A 17,391-nucleotide genomic window follows, 5' to 3' on the forward strand; every position below is an offset into this window, starting at 1 on the left:
CTTTGAACATAACAGTGGCTTATTGGTTTATCTTTTCCACATTTGCTTTCTTCTCTCAGAGAGAAAGTGATACCAAGTCTTCCATGCAGTTTGCTCAGAATTCTAACACTAGCCTGTTAGTCTAATCATAACAGAGTTCTTGGAAACAAACATAGCAACAGCAATTATATCTTACTTTTAATGTCTAAAATGGCTGTAAACTCCCTTTTACTAAGTTATTTCCATCAAATGTGTGGAGCATTGTGCATTTGGCTTATCTCAATGTCCTCTTTGTGCAGCCCCCATCTTGCCTTTATTAGGGAAGACGGTTTGATGTATGTTTGTCTTGTGGGTGCCCTGGAAGCTCCAGCCATTCCAAGCAAAGGACTGGGACGATCTTGTGAGCCTTCTATTCCTCATTATCCCTCTGTTCTCCCACCAGAGTCTCTGGCCTGGAATCTTCCTGTGAGTTCTGCTGGTATGCCCCTTCCCCGTTTGGTCTCCTCTCCTGGCTTCTGGACTAATCCTTCCCTAGTATCTTAGCCCTGCTTCATTGCCCTCCTCTGCTTCCAGCCCTGCAGCTAGGTGGGCTCCCTTCCTCTCCTCTTAAGTCTCTCTTCTTTTCTCAGTGTCCCGCAGAGCAGCTGAGCCATCTACCCAAGCCAGGCTGTGTTAGGGTGTGAGCCTAGAGCAAACCCAAGTGCCTCTCCCTTGCTGTGTCTTCTGCCCTTACAAAGAAGTAGTTTTTGCAGGAGCCCAGCTGGGGACCAGAGCCGATATGTGGTGCTTTTTCCCTAAGCTTTCCCCTCACTAGGTCTTTCCAACTCAAGCTTGGATCCTTCTGCAGGGCTCCAGCCTCAGCGTAGGTGTGTCTAATGCCTGGCCATCCTGGGGGTGGGGGGTGTAGGGGGAGAGACACTGTACCTGTTGCTATGGTAGCACCCAGCTGAGATCATGAACCCATTTCATTCCCAGGAGATTTCAAGGTGAATCAGTCTCTCCTTCTCACCCACTGCCTTTCTCCTCCCTCTCCATCTCTCCCCACATTCTTCTGTCATCTTTCTTCCTCCCCACTCAACCTCAGGCTTCTTCCTCAGACTTCTCTTCTTTTTGCTCCTGGATACATCCGCATAGCCACTGAGGCTACACATAGCAGACTTTTTTTTTTTTTTAATTTCCCTAGACCAGTTTTTCTCAAACTTTAGCAGGCATCCCCTGAAGAACGTGTTAGAACACATTTGCTGAATGTTAAGCTTCATCCCCAGAGTTCTGATCTGAAGGTCCTCGTTGGGACCCAAGAATGTGCATTTCCAAAAGGCCCCCCAAAATGCTGATGCTGTGGAGCCCTTTGAGAACCACTGTTCGAGACTATGTTTGCCTATGTTGAACTAGTTATGGTTGGAATATTCCATTGTGTTTTGATTCTAGATGATTTGATTAGCTCATTCATCCATTCATACAACATGTTTATTGAGCACCTACCTACTCAGGGAACTGTGGCAGTTACTCTCCATACAAAGAAACACAAAACCTTGTCCTCCAAGAGTTCACAGATTTGTACAGGGGACGGACAAGTAAATAATTATTATATGGTGTGAAAAATATTATAATAACCTGCAAATAATGAAAAACGTTTAGAAGTAGGCACTAATCTTGCACAGGGAAGTAAAATATTTAGGTGAGATGAATACAAATTGATTCATTCATATAAAGTGATTCATTCTTTTTTTCTTTTGCTCTTTTCCAAGGGTTAAGGGGAGCTAAGATTAACCTATTTAAATAGAATCTAATGTTTGTGGAGTATTTACTCTCTTTCAGTTACTGTACCAAGTACAGAATGTATTGATGAAAACTTCTGGGGTCAGACTGCTAGCTGTAGCCTGGTCACTTACTCTGTGCAACCTCCGACAGGTTACTCAACCACTCTGTGCTTCAGTTTTCTCCCCAGAGAAAAAAGCTATCGTACTAGTATCTGCTTTGAAAGATTGAGAAGATTTAAGGTGCCAATGTGGGCAAAATGAACATAGTAAGTTCTCCAATAAAATGTTGCCTCTTATTATCCATATTTTTTAACCTCATGCTGAACATCAGACAATCTGCCTAGAGAAATTTGTACCCTCCAAACTAAATAAATCACCAGGATTTAGCCAAGAGAATGATTTGTGGGTAGGTCTGAATGTGGGGATTGCAAGATCTCTGAGCAAGCCTGGGAAGCCCCTGGGGCACCAGCCAGGGTCAGCAGCCCTAGCTGAACAGTCAGGGAATCTCTTCACCCAGATGGGGCATAAGAAAGGCCTTGAAGGATGGCCAGGATTTTGACCAAAGTGCCTCCCGTCCTCCCGTCCTCCCTTCCTCCCTTCCTCCCTTCCTGAGATGATGAGGGGGAATTGTCAGGAATGAGGCTTAAAAGCATTCCCAGCAGAGAGAACATCTCTACCCCACAAAGTTTAAGAGGAAAGAGCTCTCAGGCCGGAATCTAGAGTTTCAAACTTAGCTTTGCCATTGAGAGGGCCAGGTTCACCTTCCCTGAGAGATGCTTTATTGATACCCCATCATCTTCAGGCCCAAATGCCATGTGGCTGGTGCTGACCGCATTAACTGGGTGTTTCCCTCCAAAGAGGCAGTGTTTTCTATTGCTTCCCCTGAGGCACAGTCCTCTCCCCTCTTAGATACCTTCCCCAGCCCTGAGGGATGTGGTTCTCTGTACTTAGTCCAAGATCAGGGAGTGTTCCCCTAATCTTTGTGGCCCTCCAGGGAGGGACTGTAGTCCACATATATGCTGAGTGTCCAGTCTGAATTTTCTACCTCCCTCAGACCTAAGTTTACAGCTGAAACTGTAGCTGGATGGGGAAGGCAGAATCTTAGCAGTTTTGTTTTAATCCTTTCCTGAGCTCATCAAAAATTAGAGTGGTACAGCCTTTCTTCTTCCAGAGAGGATTAGAGGATGAAGTCTTTCCTGGGAGATATACCTGGGAAGGGCTTATTAAGTGATAATCCCTGATAACCCCCCTCAAATTATCTACTAACTCTGCCCTCTTAGTAATGAAAAAGACTTCTAGGCATTTCATTAACTCTTTGAGAATTTTTTTTTTCTCCTCGCCTTTTCTTGTCTCCCTTCTGCTTGCCTTAGATTTAATCAGAGCATTCAGTTTATTAACTTATTCCTTTATTTATTCACTCAACAAACACTTGCTGAGCACCTGCTGAGAGCTATTTTGTGTTCTGGGACAGATACCTAGACAAATAAGACCTGTTCCTTGTTCTTAAGGGGTGTCAAGCCTTGCAGAGGAGAATGACATATAAGCAAGCACTGATTACCACACAAAGTTAGGTGGTATGACAGCATTAAGTGCAGGGAGTGATGAGCGTGAATGACTGGGAAGGTTTCCCTGGCATGGGTAGCACTTAACCAGGGTATGTGCAGAGGCCTTCCAGGTAGAAAAAGTGGAGAGGGTTTTCTAAGCACTGGAGAGAACATGAGCAAAAGCATAGAGATATGAAAGAACATGAAATATGAGGGAATTGCAAGAAGCAGGGTCTGGTCATGTGACTTGGTCTAGGGAGGGGCAGCAGCTTTGAGGTGAGCTGGAGAGGTTAGGCTGGAATCAGTCTTGGGAGGGGATTTGGCAAGGGTGGCCATCGGAGGTTTTTAAGTAGAGGAGAGACAGTGAGATAGGTAGGTAGGAAAGAACACCTTTCCCCTGCTCTGAAGACTGAGGCCAACTGTGTGGCTGGGGGGTCACTTGTCCCACTTTACGAGGTCACCCTGGCCACAGAGTAGCTGTCACCCTACTAGCCGGGGAACTAGCTGGAAGATAAGGTCTTCCAACCTTATCAAATGTCCATGGCCCCAAAGAAACCCCTAAGTTAAGGTGAACACATCAAAGGAGTTGAAACAATGTAACATTTGGGTGGGATTAAGATATGCAATTGGTTAGAAACGATTTCCTCTGCGGGCATTGCTGTTGTAAATACCTGCCTTCATAACTCTGTTCTCAGGTATGTTCCAGGTTACAACAACATTGTTATTTCTATCCCCCAACCCCAATGCAAGAAGCAACACAATGTAATATTTTAAGAAGAGGCCAAACAAGGGTTTAGATGTTGGTTCTACAATATACTGACTGTGGGAGCTTCGGCAAGTCCCCTTAGCCTTTCTAAGTTTGGATTTTGTTGCTGTTGTACTTACATAAACCTAAAATTTTGTTGCTGTTGTACTTATATAAACTTAAAATTGCACCTGTCTTGCACATGGTTGTGAAGATTAGAGTTAATGTATTTTATGTACCTGGCTCAGTATCCAGCATAGAGTAGGAAGTGGAATAAAAAGTGGAAGCTATGATTCTTTTTCCTTCTCAGTTACACTGGAGTCTTAGGATGTAAGTCACAGGAAAATATTTAGGTAAAGATGTTTTAATCAGGTCCTCTTCATATTTCCAGAAATAGGTCTCACTGGGTCCATGTTGGAGCTGCCATTCAATAGCTTATATACATTCTTACATTAGTCACCTATCCTCATTAATCATAGTACATTCATAGTACAAAGAAAGTTCTGCAAAGAATGGTAAAAGCAAAAACGATTCTTTTCAGTGACTCCTAGATTGGGGAAGCAATAAACATTATTGTTTTATTGTCTGTGTTCTGTTTCAACCTTGTTATACCCCCAAACCAATGGGAATGCTCAATTGCAATGAACTTTGGGCATCTTAGGGGAAAGGGGAAGAACAAGAAGAATTTCTAGCAGCAGAATGAACCAGACAGTAGAAAATCAAGAGATGAGAAAAGAGAAAGGTTTGGGGGAGTGGTAGACTTGGAACTCGAAAATGAGAGTCCATGAGAGAGAGGAGAAACAAAGTGAAGAATATGGTCTGAGTGGGAAGGGCTCTCACATCTGTTGTCTGATGTAGGCACCTACTCAAGTGAGGAATTCCCTCCTCAGTGTCCCTAACAGATGGTAATCTTGCACAGTTATTCCCTTTTTTTTTTTTCACATCATGGCACACATAGAAAATAATATTTGTATAACACTGGGGTAAATGGATGAAGCTGCTTACAAGTGGAGGTGACCAACCTGGGGCCTCTGACAGGTGAATAGAGTAATACCTTGAGTACATCTGTAACCCAGTGTGCTTTGAGAAACTCTAATCCAGTAGGACCAGAGTGGAGACCCTCACGCATGCACTCTCAGGACAGGACCTCAGGTGATAAATAGGCACATAGGACTGGGTATTTCATTATCACCACCAATGAAAATTTATTGAGTGTGTTTTCCAGAGATATGTCTTGGATTCTCAAGATGCAAAGACTTGCAAGGCATGGTTTCTTGCTTTCACGCTGTTGTTACTAGGGAGTAAGAGTGTTTCCTGTGGCCACAAAATAAATGGAACTGGCCCGAGGCTTCTTCAGGGAACCAACTGGGCTTACCAGCCTTGCCTAGTGTGTGATGCACAATCATTAATTAACGTAGGGATGTTCAGTGATAAATTAATTCATCTGCTCAGAAACCATTGTGGAGGGAAGACTGAAAGCCAAGAAAAATGATTATTTGAAGCTTTTTTCTCGAGTGTCTCCTCTTATGTGCTGTGCTAAATATTTGTTAGCGAGGTACACTTGCTGTATGTCAACAGAGATGCCATTTTACAGGGGATGTATTTATTTCCAGAGAAGGAAACTCCTATAGGCCTGTGAAGCAGAAGGCTAGTGGTGGTATAGTCTCCCATTAGCCAATGGCATTATTAAGAATCTCTTGTTTGAAGAAGAATAATCTAGGCTTTAGCAGAGTGAACAGAGAAATTAAAGATGCAGCTCTGTTTTTGAGAAACATTTAACCCTAATGGGAAAGTAGGACCAATATGTGAAAGAAACAGAATATATATAAAAAAAAGATCTGTAAATAAGTACAAATAAAAACTCAAGTGCAGCACTTAATGTTCTCTTTTCTATAGTAGGTATTTCTACTCATGACTTAGCCTCTGTTAAGATACCAAGGCTCTTGACTGTTTTCCGTTCTTACGCATCTTGTGCAGAGTACACATTCAAAGGTGTTGAATGAACATGCTACTCTGGGTTGCCTAAGTGCTGGGGGATTTCTGGAGTGAAGTAGAGTGATGTGCTTAGGGGAAGCCTTATAGAGGCTGAGCAGTGTTTTCAAGTATGAGAAACTCATGGTTTGGCAGAGGGAGGGGACAGGAGAGGGAAGAAAGAAGAGCTTGTAGGCAGTGAGCAAATCCAAATAAACACTGAGGCCACCACTCAGGGTCCTCCATGACCTGCTCTTCCTTGTCTTGCCTTCCTAACTACTGCCAAGAACAACTCTTTGTGGTCTCCTCATTTCCGCCCATTTCTTTCTCCTTGGACTCTCTTCCTCCATTGATTGGCCAATCTAAATCCTCCTCCTACTTTGAGTCCAGGTGAAGGTACAGCCCCAGGTAGCCTTCCATGATATTTCTGATCTCAGTCCTTTCTTCATTAAATCCAGTAAGAGTATTCACAGGTCTGAGCTCCATGCTCTTCAGGTTCAGAGGGAGTGAGAGACAGCATCAAAAGAGTCTTCAACCTGATGTAGCTTCCAAATGAGATTGTGAGGCTAGACTAATTACAAACGAAATAACTAGAGGGAACCGGCCATGGATACATAGTTTTAGTACGGAACTGAGCAGTACAGAAGTGCTGTGCAGAGTGAACTGGGGCTCCTAAGTCCTGCATCCCAGTTCTGCTTCTATAGCGAACTAGTGGAGTATCTTTCAGCAGTCCCCTGGCTTTTGATCCTTAGTTCTTCACCTGTGAAATGAGGGGTTTGTGCAAGATGCTATGATTCCTTCTATCTAATCTGCAAGATGATAAAGGCTTGAGGACTTACACTGAATGGAAAGTAGTGATTGGTTAGCTGGAGGGGACAGGGGACCAATGGAAAAGTAATAAATGATACTAGAAGGATTGATCCCTAAGGACCATAGGATAGAGAGAACCAGCTAGGGACTGGTGGAAGACCTGTTTTCCTGGTATTATCAGCACAGTCTTTCTGGAATACAATGGACCCTCCACAAAGCTCCCCCAGTGTACAGGGTCTATCAAGCCTCATGTACCCTTTGTCCCTGAGCCTTAAAGGAACAGTCTTCTTCGGTGGCGCCTGGGTGGCTCAGTCATTAAGCGTCTGCCTTCGGCTCAGGTCATGATCCCGGAGTCCTGGGATCGAGCCCCGCATCGGGCTCCCTGCTCTGCGGGAAGCCTGCTTCTCCCTCTCCCACTCCCCCTGCTTGTGTTCTCTCTCTCGCTGTGTATCTCTCTCTGTCAAATAAATAAACAAAATCTTTAAAAAAAAAAAAAAAAGGAACAGTCTTCTAAGACTCTCTCTCTCTCTCTCTTTTTTAATATTTTATTTATTAGAGACAGAGAGTATGAGTGGAGAGAGAGTCAGAGGGAGAGGGAGAAGCAGGCTCCCTGCTGAGTAAGGAGCCCAATGTGGGGCTCGATCCCAGGACCCTGGGATCGTGACCTGAGCTGAAGGCAGATGCTTGACTGACTGAGCCACCCAGGCGTGCTGAGACTCTCTCCTCTTTTGTTCTCTGATTCCTGAATTTCTTGAAAAAGTACATCAAGTCTCTCATCAGCAAGCCCTGTAGAACGGGTGAAGGGGTGATGGGTTTTAGCTAATCATCATAGGATGCATCCTCTTTAATTTCCTCTTTCAGTCACCTACTTTGGCCAGCCTGCACAGGGTGCTGTCAGAACAACACACTCACCTTTTCCCAGAGCAAAGCAACATCCCAGCCTGGATGGCTTAGTAGAGGGTCAACTGCCTCTGTCCTGGCTTTTCAGAGGCTCTGAAAATGTCTGCTGCCTAGCACCTTGGGTTGCAGGGCAGGAGGACCTCTCTGCCTCTCCCTCTCCCTCCCTCTTTTTTTCCCCAATAGTCTTTGTTTTCTCTCATTGTTAAAAACAAACAAAAGTCACTGCAGGAGAAGTTTCAAAGTACAGAAAAGTATAAAAAGATTGTTTAAAAATGTCTAATTTCTACCCCTCCCATTACCATCACTGTTAACATTTTTCACTATTTTGAGAAAAATAGGATTTTCTGTTAAAATGTGTTCATGACCCTGAACTATTTAAATAAACTGCTCAATTTTATTTGGGGAAAACTTAAAACCTTTTATTATAGAAATTTTCAAATGTATGCAAAACTAGAGAGGAGAGAATATTGAGCCCCCATGTAATCCAGCCCCAGCTTTGGCAGATGCAAGAAGACCTTCTTTAAATGACCTGTTCTCTCCACGGTGGGCTCCTGGGCCAGAGCTCAGAGAGGGAGGGGACAGGATAAACATCACATAACAGGGATGTTGGAATTATTAGGATTTAACCAGAGAGATTGTAAGGATCGCAGGGCCCTGAGCCATGTGGGTTGTAAGGCCCTGGCTTATATGGACACACAGTCATGTCTGCCTTCCCGGTCTGTCGTGGCACCACTTACCCTCTCTCCGTTTGATGGTATTTACGTGAGTCCTCTTCCGAGGTGCGCAGATGGATGTTTACTGACCCATCAATGCCTGTCTGCCCAGTGCCGGTGGGGATCAGCACCCACGGCCAGGATGGGGCAGTACTTGGCCCGTGATGCTGAACAGAGCTCCTGACATGCAGCTCCTGACCCCGGTCTCATGGGCATCCTTCTGCTGCCTCGGGACTAGGCTGGGGGTGCTGTTCCTTCCTGGCTTGCTTTGCCGAACTGGTTCTGCTGTTTTCCCACTGGCAAGAGAAGGGGAGGAATAGGTGGTGAAATGTCCAATAAGCAGTTACTCCTTGAGGTGCTTCTGCATCTGGACTCAGGCACTGCTGCATCCTTGGTGGCCGTCCCTGAGAAAGTGGCTGCTGGCCATGCAGTCCGGGGGCTTGGAACAACCAGAATGTGTGCCGAGTCTTGACTGTTTATCACGGGCCCCTTGCTACACCAGATGCTGCCCTTGGAGCTTGTTTGTGTGGGGAGACTTGCAGTGTTGGCTAAATATGCTCAGGGAGCAGAGACATAATAAAATGCTTTGCCTTCAGGACTGACAGGCTCAGCCTTCTTGCCGGGGGGCCGCAGGTGGTTGTGTTTTACTGGGAGCTCTCTGGTCTTGCTCTTTCCACCTGCTCCGCCATCCTTCTTTCTTGCCTGGGCAGGGCGGGGAAGACCACTCTTCTTTTCTGGCTGCCAGGTCCTAGTGTCAGCTTTCCCATTTATTTTTGTTCTCCCCCGGAAGGTGGTAATGGTATGGATAGGATTGCTTTTAAAAGACCTGGCGGTAAATGAGATCTGGAGAGTCTAGCATTCTGAAGCAGGTGACCATTTATGGTTCTACATTGTGACTCCAGGTCACTTTGCTGATTTGGGCCTCAGCTTCCTCTTCTACCAAAGGAAGGGTTGGATTGCACGTTCTCAAATTCTTCCAAGACCAGGGATGGAATTCCTGGTATGCAGGGAACCAGGTTGGATAATCCATATGCTTTTGGTTGCTCAGGGGTTGTAGGGGAGGCTGTACCTTGTGTCCTTTTCCTAAAATGTGAGCATGGTCAGAGGGGTGTACATGGCTCTGCCCTTAGAAATAGCCAACTCTGTGACTCGGGGCTGGGATGTTGCCACTTTGTAAGGTTGGTCAAAACCCTGATGAGAAAGGGATATAATGCCTTAAGTCAGATTCCCTGTAAACAGACGTTGGGACAGATTCTTGTGGCAGTGATTTATTATTGAGGGACTGCTTTCCAGAGAAAACTGTAAGGATATAAGGGAAGCAGGATAGGTTAGGGGGAAAAATATTAAGAGATGTGGTTTCAACAGTTTTAACCTCAGCCTGATCCCACAGGCAGCTCCAGAACGTGAATTGCCACCCAGCGGTGGTCCCACCCAGAGGAAAAGGGGCCGGGCCATGGATAACCTTCCATCGGTTAATTATTGCCTATTGGTCACCCCCACTCCAAGGGCAGGCATAAACTCCCAGGTGAGGCAGGTCTCTCGGCCGGGGCCAGACTTCTGAGAAGGGCCCAGGTGTGAGCCCTTAGCAGCCAACACAACATGGCTGCTGGGGCATGGATGCACCTGCACCTAGAGGCTACTTGACGGGGCGGGGGGGGGGGGGGCAACACAGGATTTGCCCCATCCAGGCAGGTGAGAGCCAGTTAAGGGGGGGGGCAACACAGGATTTGCCCCATCCAGGCAGGTGAGAGCCAGTTAGGGAGCAGGGGAGGAGGCCAGGTGGGAGAGGACTATTCTGAATGTAAATCCTGAGCACATCTCGGTCCTGAGCAAAGAGGGAGTGTGGATGGCTCAGCATTTGCAGGGAAATGCTCAAATGTGACTTTCCAATTAGGCCGACATAACTGCTGCTGATAGAAGTCAGGATAATGGTAGATTTGAGGAGAGGGAGATGGTGCCTAGGATAGGGTAGGAGGGAAGCCCTGGGGTTATCTGGGTGCTGGTCGCACAATTATGTACACTTGGCAGAAAACCCATCAAGGGGTGCCCTCACAATTCATAGATGTTTCAGGATAATGCCCGCATGGGAGTGCGGGGGCTGCTTTCACAGGGTGGTGGGAGTTCATTCCGAGAGGGCCTCCCCACCCTCATTTCTCTTCTCCTGTGTCCCCCACTTCATGGCACTCCTTCATCTTCACTTTTCTCTCCTTTTTGTTTCCCCTTCATAATGAACCTTTTCCCTGCTTTTCTGGCCTCTGCTGTCTCAGCCATGGTCATGTGACTCTTTTCTCCGAAAGCTTCAGCGCATCCTTTCCTGACCCCCCGGACCAGATCAGACGCCCCTTCGCATCCCTGCCCAGCATGGCCCCTTCATAGCCCACAGGTCAAGGGCACATGTGTGTGTGCTGATCTATTTAACGCGGGTTAAATATGCTGGGATTCACAAGGGCCAGGGCCTGTGGCTGTTTTGCTCATTGTTTATCCCCAACACCTAGGAGACTGTCACAAAGTACGTGCTCCACAAATGTGTGGAACAAAATATGGCCTTTCAGCTCTGCAGCATGAGCTCCAAGTCCCTTGGGGTGGAAGAGGAGCTGTCGGCCCCGGAGCTGGGATGAAGCAGAGGCAAAGGGAGGCCGTCAGCCGGGGAATGTCTGGTGTGCTGCCCTTAGGGAAGGTGGTACTTGGTGGAGTCCATCTTTGGCTTCTGTCCCTTTCCTTCCCCATGCTTGCCCTCCCTGAACTTCTTTTTCCTGGGGTGGTCAGCGGAGGCCTTGGACAGATGCTTTTACTGAGATGAATGGCCTGGTCTTTTTGGCAGCCTCAGGTGGTGTTTCCAACCATGTCTTGACCTGAGATCAGTTGGTGATTTCAAAAAACTCTGGGGACAGAGCCTCTCAGCCTGTGGTTCTCAACTGGAAACTGTTTTTACCCCTGAGGACATTTGGCAATTCCAGAAACACCTTTGGTTGTTACAGCTGGGGGAGTGCCACTGGCATCTAGTGGGTAGAACCTAGGGATCCTGCAAATGTACCCCACAGGATAGCATTATCCAGAGTTAGCCCACAATGAAGAATTATCCAGCCCAAGATGCTAGCAGTGTCCAGGCTGAGAAACCTCGCTGTAGGCCAGCCCAGGCTTGCCAGCAGATGCTGTCTCCAGCCTGGAAAGCAGGTGTGTCCCACAGACACTCTTTTTTCCTGAAAGGACCCTAGAATCCATATCCTCCTTATTCCCAGCCCCAGCTCATTCAGCCTCCTTGGTCAGATTTGCTCTGTGAAAGGCATGTACATAGAAGAGGCCCCTCAGTATTTTTTCCAGAGCCCTGTGGAACCTTGATAGAGACCTGCTTCCAAGAGTGAGGGCCTAGCTCTGCTCCTGCAGCTTTAGTCCAGGAGAACCACGGGAACCCCACCCCCCTCATCTTGCTGTCTCCATCCTCATGTTTCTCTTCAATCCTGTTCCTCCCACCCCACCTTCTACCATTTCCCCCAGTCCTCCAGAGATTAATGTGATAATTGCCATGCGTGCCTGTTTACGCAGGGAGTGGGTGCACTTACCACCCCCAATTAGGCAGGTTCCCAAAGGAACACATTTCACGGTGTCAGGACTGGTACCGCTGAGCACTCCCTGTGCAGGTGGGCTGCCACCCCCGACTGCTTTCTCTGTCTGTCATTACCCCCGTCACGTGCACATGTACGTGTGTGTGTGTGTGTGTGTGTGTGTGTGTCACTTGGGGAGTCAGCAGGTGAGAAAGACAGAGAGCGGCCAGCCTGCTGGTCGAGGGGCTTGGCTGGGTTGGGTGGGTGGAGAATCTGTGCCTTCACTAAGAGGACATTGCCACAAAGAAAAACACTCTTCTGTAATGGCTGACAAAGAGTAAGTGTTCCATGAATGGTGGGGAATGAAGACACTGCTCGGGCATCCTTCTCTGAAGAGAGAAGCCTGGTTTATCCTTAGCTGCTCCACCACAGCAGGCTGGGCAGGGGAGGTTCCACTGTGAGACTCTTGGGCCAGAATCCAGTGGAACACGTTCAGAAAGCTGTGGGTCTCCTTCCCCAGCATCTTGCTCAGAATACTTAGCATGGCTGCCTCCGATTCCTGAAGGAAGATGCGCGAGGGAAGGTAGAATGTGATGATGCCACAGGCAAGTGGCTTGTTGGAGTTGCAGAAGCAGAAGGGTTTGGAGACAGGAGCAGAGAACAACTGCTTCTCACCTTGGCAGCCCTAGTCCTTGTCCCCTCCCACTGTGACACAGACACATGGACTCTCGAGAGAAAACACAGTCACAACTCTGAGGTCGCACTGGCTACTTTGTCCTTGGCCTTCTGACTCCCACCTCACGTGGCTTCAGGGCACTTGCTCACTGGAGAGTTGTTGATTACTTTCTTCTTTTTTAATAATGATGAATCAGAAGGAGATTGAAGTTCTAATTAGCATCAGAAAGAAACTTGCCATTTTGGAGGAGGGAAATTTGAAGTCCTTTGCCCCCTTCCTGCTGAGTTATGTCCCCTTGTCCTACTGGATTTGTCACTGATCCATTGACAGGCATGTGTGGTGAGGGTGTGGCCTCCTAGTGGGGCAAGATGGGAGGGGAGTAACCAGGAGGAAACCTGAGGGAGAGGAGAGAAGTGTAGAAAGGGTGTGGCAAGTCTATTAAAAGGTTTGTGAATAATCTCTGGGAGCTGTCAAGCTGCCTTCTCCAGAAGAATCTTTATACCGTCAGTCATCTGTAATGACCCCCAGGGTATAATGCCGCTGGCCCTGGTGTCCTCCTAGCCTTTCTTTTTCTCCTTCTCTTCCCCTTCCTCCTCTTTTTCTCATCAAACAGGGCCTGATGTCATAGTGGATGACAATTTTTCTTAAACAATTCAGACAAAGCCTGAGGGGAATATCAGAATGAACAATTTTGGGGGTTACGTTTTAAGCACGAGAATCCTCTTATTCAAATTGTGGTCGTGTATTGGTTAGTTGACGAATACTTCATGTGCCAACCACTTCACTAGGTACCAGGTATAGAAATGAACAGTTAAGTTTCTTGCCTTAAGGTGGGTTAAACCAAAGCCAAAGCATTCTCACAACACATGGATAAAGAGACACTGTCTGTCCTTGTTTTTTTCTGGAAGAATTGAGGAGTGTGTTCCAGACTTTCGGTCCATGAGGAGAGTCCTTTCATCCCTGCATTTCACAGGCTGTATTTCCTCATATGTTAAAAGATTTCCTTCAAAAAAGGGGGTTTCATAATCCAGGCAGTATATGAAATGATATTGAAGTTAGTAATATTTCTTTCATGAGTTTTCTCACAGGCTAAGGGGAAAATATAATCTGTTGTGTTTCCTAAGTTCCTTTGGTTACAGAAGCTCATTTTCCACAGAACACATTAACGTCTTACAGATGCCTAGCAAGGAGAAGAACACTATTTGGGAAATGTTCTTCACTCTACAGCCTCCCTGGCAAATCATCCCCCAACTGAAATTGCTCTAGCCATCCTCAAACCGTAGCTCAGTCCCTCCCGGGACCAAAGACACCTTAACAGCATGTTTCATCTTTGCCATTGCTGGTATCAGCCCAGGTGTATTGGCAGCTGAACCCTGATCTGGGTGTTGGGAGCAGACTCGGTCCTTGCTGCCAAGGAATGCTGGGGGCGGGGGGCACTGGCTAAGCCACATAGTAGATGAAACTTGTTGGTCAGGTGCACCACTGGTGAGTCTTTACAGTCTTTACAAAATGTAGCATTTGTAATCATGAATAAAGATAGAGCTATTTATACAAGGGTCATATAATCCATCCTTCAGCTTACAGGAAGGACCATGTCTTAACTGTCTCTGAAAAAACAGCTTCCTATGTTCATTAAAATCCCTTGTGGCTGGCCCTCAGTGTCTAGTTCTTCTACATCTTCTTTCTGATAATCAGGAGCAGTTTTCTCTGAGGTCTGGTCCACATCTTCCCTGCTTGCACTTAACTGACCAGACCTGGTTGAACTAAAGAGTTAGATCTTATGCACACTGAAATCGGCAGATCCCCACCTTTGTCCCATCCAGTTCAGCAGGTGTTTGTTTTTAATTTATATTCTGCTTCATTTGCAGTCATCTGTCTCTGAACAGTGTGGGGACAAGACGAAGACACAAGTTTGGTGAAAGAGGTTGCCTTAAAAGCTGTTTTTAATGGAAAAATCTATACGGTGATAGCTTCCACGATCAGTGGGAAGCTATATTCTGTGTACTGACATATTTGAATGGGAGGCAGAAAGAAAATTAGGTAATTTTGAGAGAAAAGATAGAATGCCCTAGAAGTCCACGGAAAGCATGAGAACAATGAGTCAAAATATGTTTGCAAAGTTGAGTAGCGAGAGGGAGAAAAAGGTAAATCACAGGGACAAAGAAGCACTTTGCCATAGATATTCTGAGTTCAGATCTTAATTTTACTAATTTAGCCTGTGAATTTTAGGCATGGCATTTGACTTTGGCCTTGTTTCTCCAGTGAACTGAGAATAAAATATCTTTTAACTGTTTCAAATGGGTATTAAAGTTTGTGTGTGAGGGGCCGGTGTGGGAATGAGAGGATTTCAAAGCCCTGCATACGTAAAATGCGATTCAAGGAGACTATCTAGAAAGATCTGGAGTTGATACTATGGGGAGAGAGAGTCAAAGTGAAGTTTAGTTGAGAGGCTCAAGTGTTAGAGAAGAGTTTTCAAAATGTTCCCAAACTGTTTCTAGGTCCTAATAAGACACCGTTCCAAGAGTTGCTGCCTTTGGCTAAGCCATGTGGTATAATCCTCCCTCAACCCCCCACCATTCAAGGGCCTTGCATCTCACTTATAGTATAAAAATCCAGAATATGAATTGCCAAGCACTTTTCACTTCACTGTGTGTTAGCATTAGAGAGAGAGGAAGAGATCGCTCTTCAGACTGATTCCTTGTTCTGTCCAGAGCCTTGCTGGGGTCAAGCCTGAGCCTGCTCTGTACTATTGGACTATGATAGAAGAAAGCAAGCCAGAGCTGAGGATCAAGGGCTGAGCAGGATGTGGATGACACTAATGTCTCCCAAGCAGCCCTGTCAAGGCTCTCGCCAGCATCCATGGAATAGACTGATAGACCTAGCTTGCCTCTGACTTTTTGAGAATTTGTCCAATTTAGACTGCAAAAGCTTGGAACTGACATCACTGAACACTATAAAACCTGTAATTGTTTGCATGATCTTGGAAAAGTACTTGACCTCTCTGGATTCAGTTATCTCAGCTGTTAAGTGAGGGTGTTGGACAATTCCTACTCAGGATATCGTGTGAGGCTCATGCAGTGTCCTTTCCTCTTTACATGGTGGAATATGAGTTAACCCACAGTAACACCAAATTGGGAATGAAGCAGGCAGTGTTAATTGTATTACCCTGTGTTTGTTGTATCACCATATATGTGAAGCTTCGGGAAGGGAGACCTCCTTCTGGCAGGTGGTTTCGGTAAAACATTAAGGAACAATTTTTCTTTCTTTCAGACCAATGATGCCTTAGGAGCCACCTGGAACTGGCTGTACTTCATTCCCCTCATCATCATTGGATCCTTCTTTGTTCTCAACCTAGTTCTGGGAGTGCTCTCCGGGTAAGCCAGACGTTCCTCTCTCCTCCTAACTTCTTTCCAACTGTAAACCAATGCTCCTGACTACCGACCAATTCATTCATCTAACGTTCGTTTAGAAGACATCTACTGAGCAGCCCCAAAGTGCCAAGTGCTATTCTAGCAGCTGCGGATACAGTAGTGAACATTGTTCTAATCATGTTTATTTTTCTTAGGAGTTAAAAAGTATTTAAACCACGTGCAACATTGAACATGATATCTAGTGAGAGTTCATGTATCCATCTTTTCATTCAGTCATTCAACAGTCATAGACCTTCTTTGTCAAACACTGTGCTGGTTGCGAGGGATATAAAGTTGAATAAGATATAATCTTTACCTTCAAAGGTTATTATTCTGTCATGTATTGAACATCAAATCCCATATTTGTAGCTTGGATTAGTGTACCTCAGTCAGCAAGTACTCAGTGTCCAGTGCCATGGTAAGCATTGCAAAGAGCACACGAAATCTCTTAAGAAAATTGTACTTTGTGGGGCACCTGGGTGGCTCAGTTGGTTAAGTGTCCCACTCGTGATTTCAGCTGGGGTCATGATCTTAGGGTAATGGGATTGAGCCCTGCATCAGGCTCTGTGCTCAGCATGGAGTCTGCGTGGGATTCTCTCTCTCACTCTCTCAATAAATAAATAAAATCTTAAAAAAAAAAAAGAAAATCATATTTTGTAGACAGGACAACACACTTGAAACAGGGAATGGAAATTCTTTTACTTACTAATATAAGCTATAGATCATTTGGTGGAAGGAACAAATCTATTTAGTCTGAAGTTATCAGGAATGGCTTCATAAAGGACTGGGCTTTTGCTTGGATGTACAAGATGTAATAGGATAAAATAGAATATATGTGAGTGAACATTCCAGGAAGGAGAGCACTATACCATAAGCAAAACTGAAGAAATGGGACTCAGATTATAGTGGGAAAAGAATGTTATGCAACCTGACTTATCTAGAGCTGATACTTTACTTTGGGAAATGAAAAATATAAAATTAGGGCTATTACAGGGGTCGATTTTAGAGGGTCTTAGATTTTTCTAAGCAAAACTGGACTTAATTTCTTCTCTGAGTAGCATAAGTTCTTGAGGTGGAAATTAGATGGTGGTGCTTCTGTTTCAGCATAGCAGATTGAACCAAGTTTGTTATGTCTTGTAACTCTACTAACACAGGAAATAAATTTTAAGAAGGGCATAGTGATAGAACAAGAGAGGAAATGACAAAGATGAGAGATGTCAATAAAAGTTTTGAAGGCAGAGAGTAAATGGTAACTGATCTAGTGGTGGGAAAGCTGAGGTTTAATTGCCTTTGGTGAGGAAGGCCAATAAAAAGGCAAAATGATTGTCCTTCAGCAGCTTG

The 17,391-nt window shown here is 45.6% G+C and overlaps 1 protein-coding gene across 5 annotated transcripts in view; it reads left to right on the forward strand.

Moving 5' to 3' along the window:
* CACNA1E (calcium voltage-gated channel subunit alpha1 E) overlaps positions 1–17,391 on the forward strand; it is a 493,636-nt gene that overhangs the window by 332,520 nt on the left and 143,725 nt on the right. For all 5 annotated transcript variants that reach the window (XM_032393033.1, XM_032393035.1, XM_032393036.1 and 2 more), the window contains one exon: positions 15,911–16,014. In XM_032393033.1, coding sequence (XP_032248924.1) covers positions 15,911–16,014 — 104 coding nt within the window. The remainder of the gene's footprint in view (positions 1–15,910; positions 16,015–17,391) is intronic.

Source organism: Phoca vitulina, unplaced genomic scaffold, assembly GCF_004348235.1.
Source record: "Phoca vitulina isolate PV1807 unplaced genomic scaffold, GSC_HSeal_1.0 scaffold71, whole genome shotgun sequence".
NCBI lineage: Eukaryota > Metazoa > Chordata > Mammalia > Carnivora > Phocidae > Phoca > Phoca vitulina.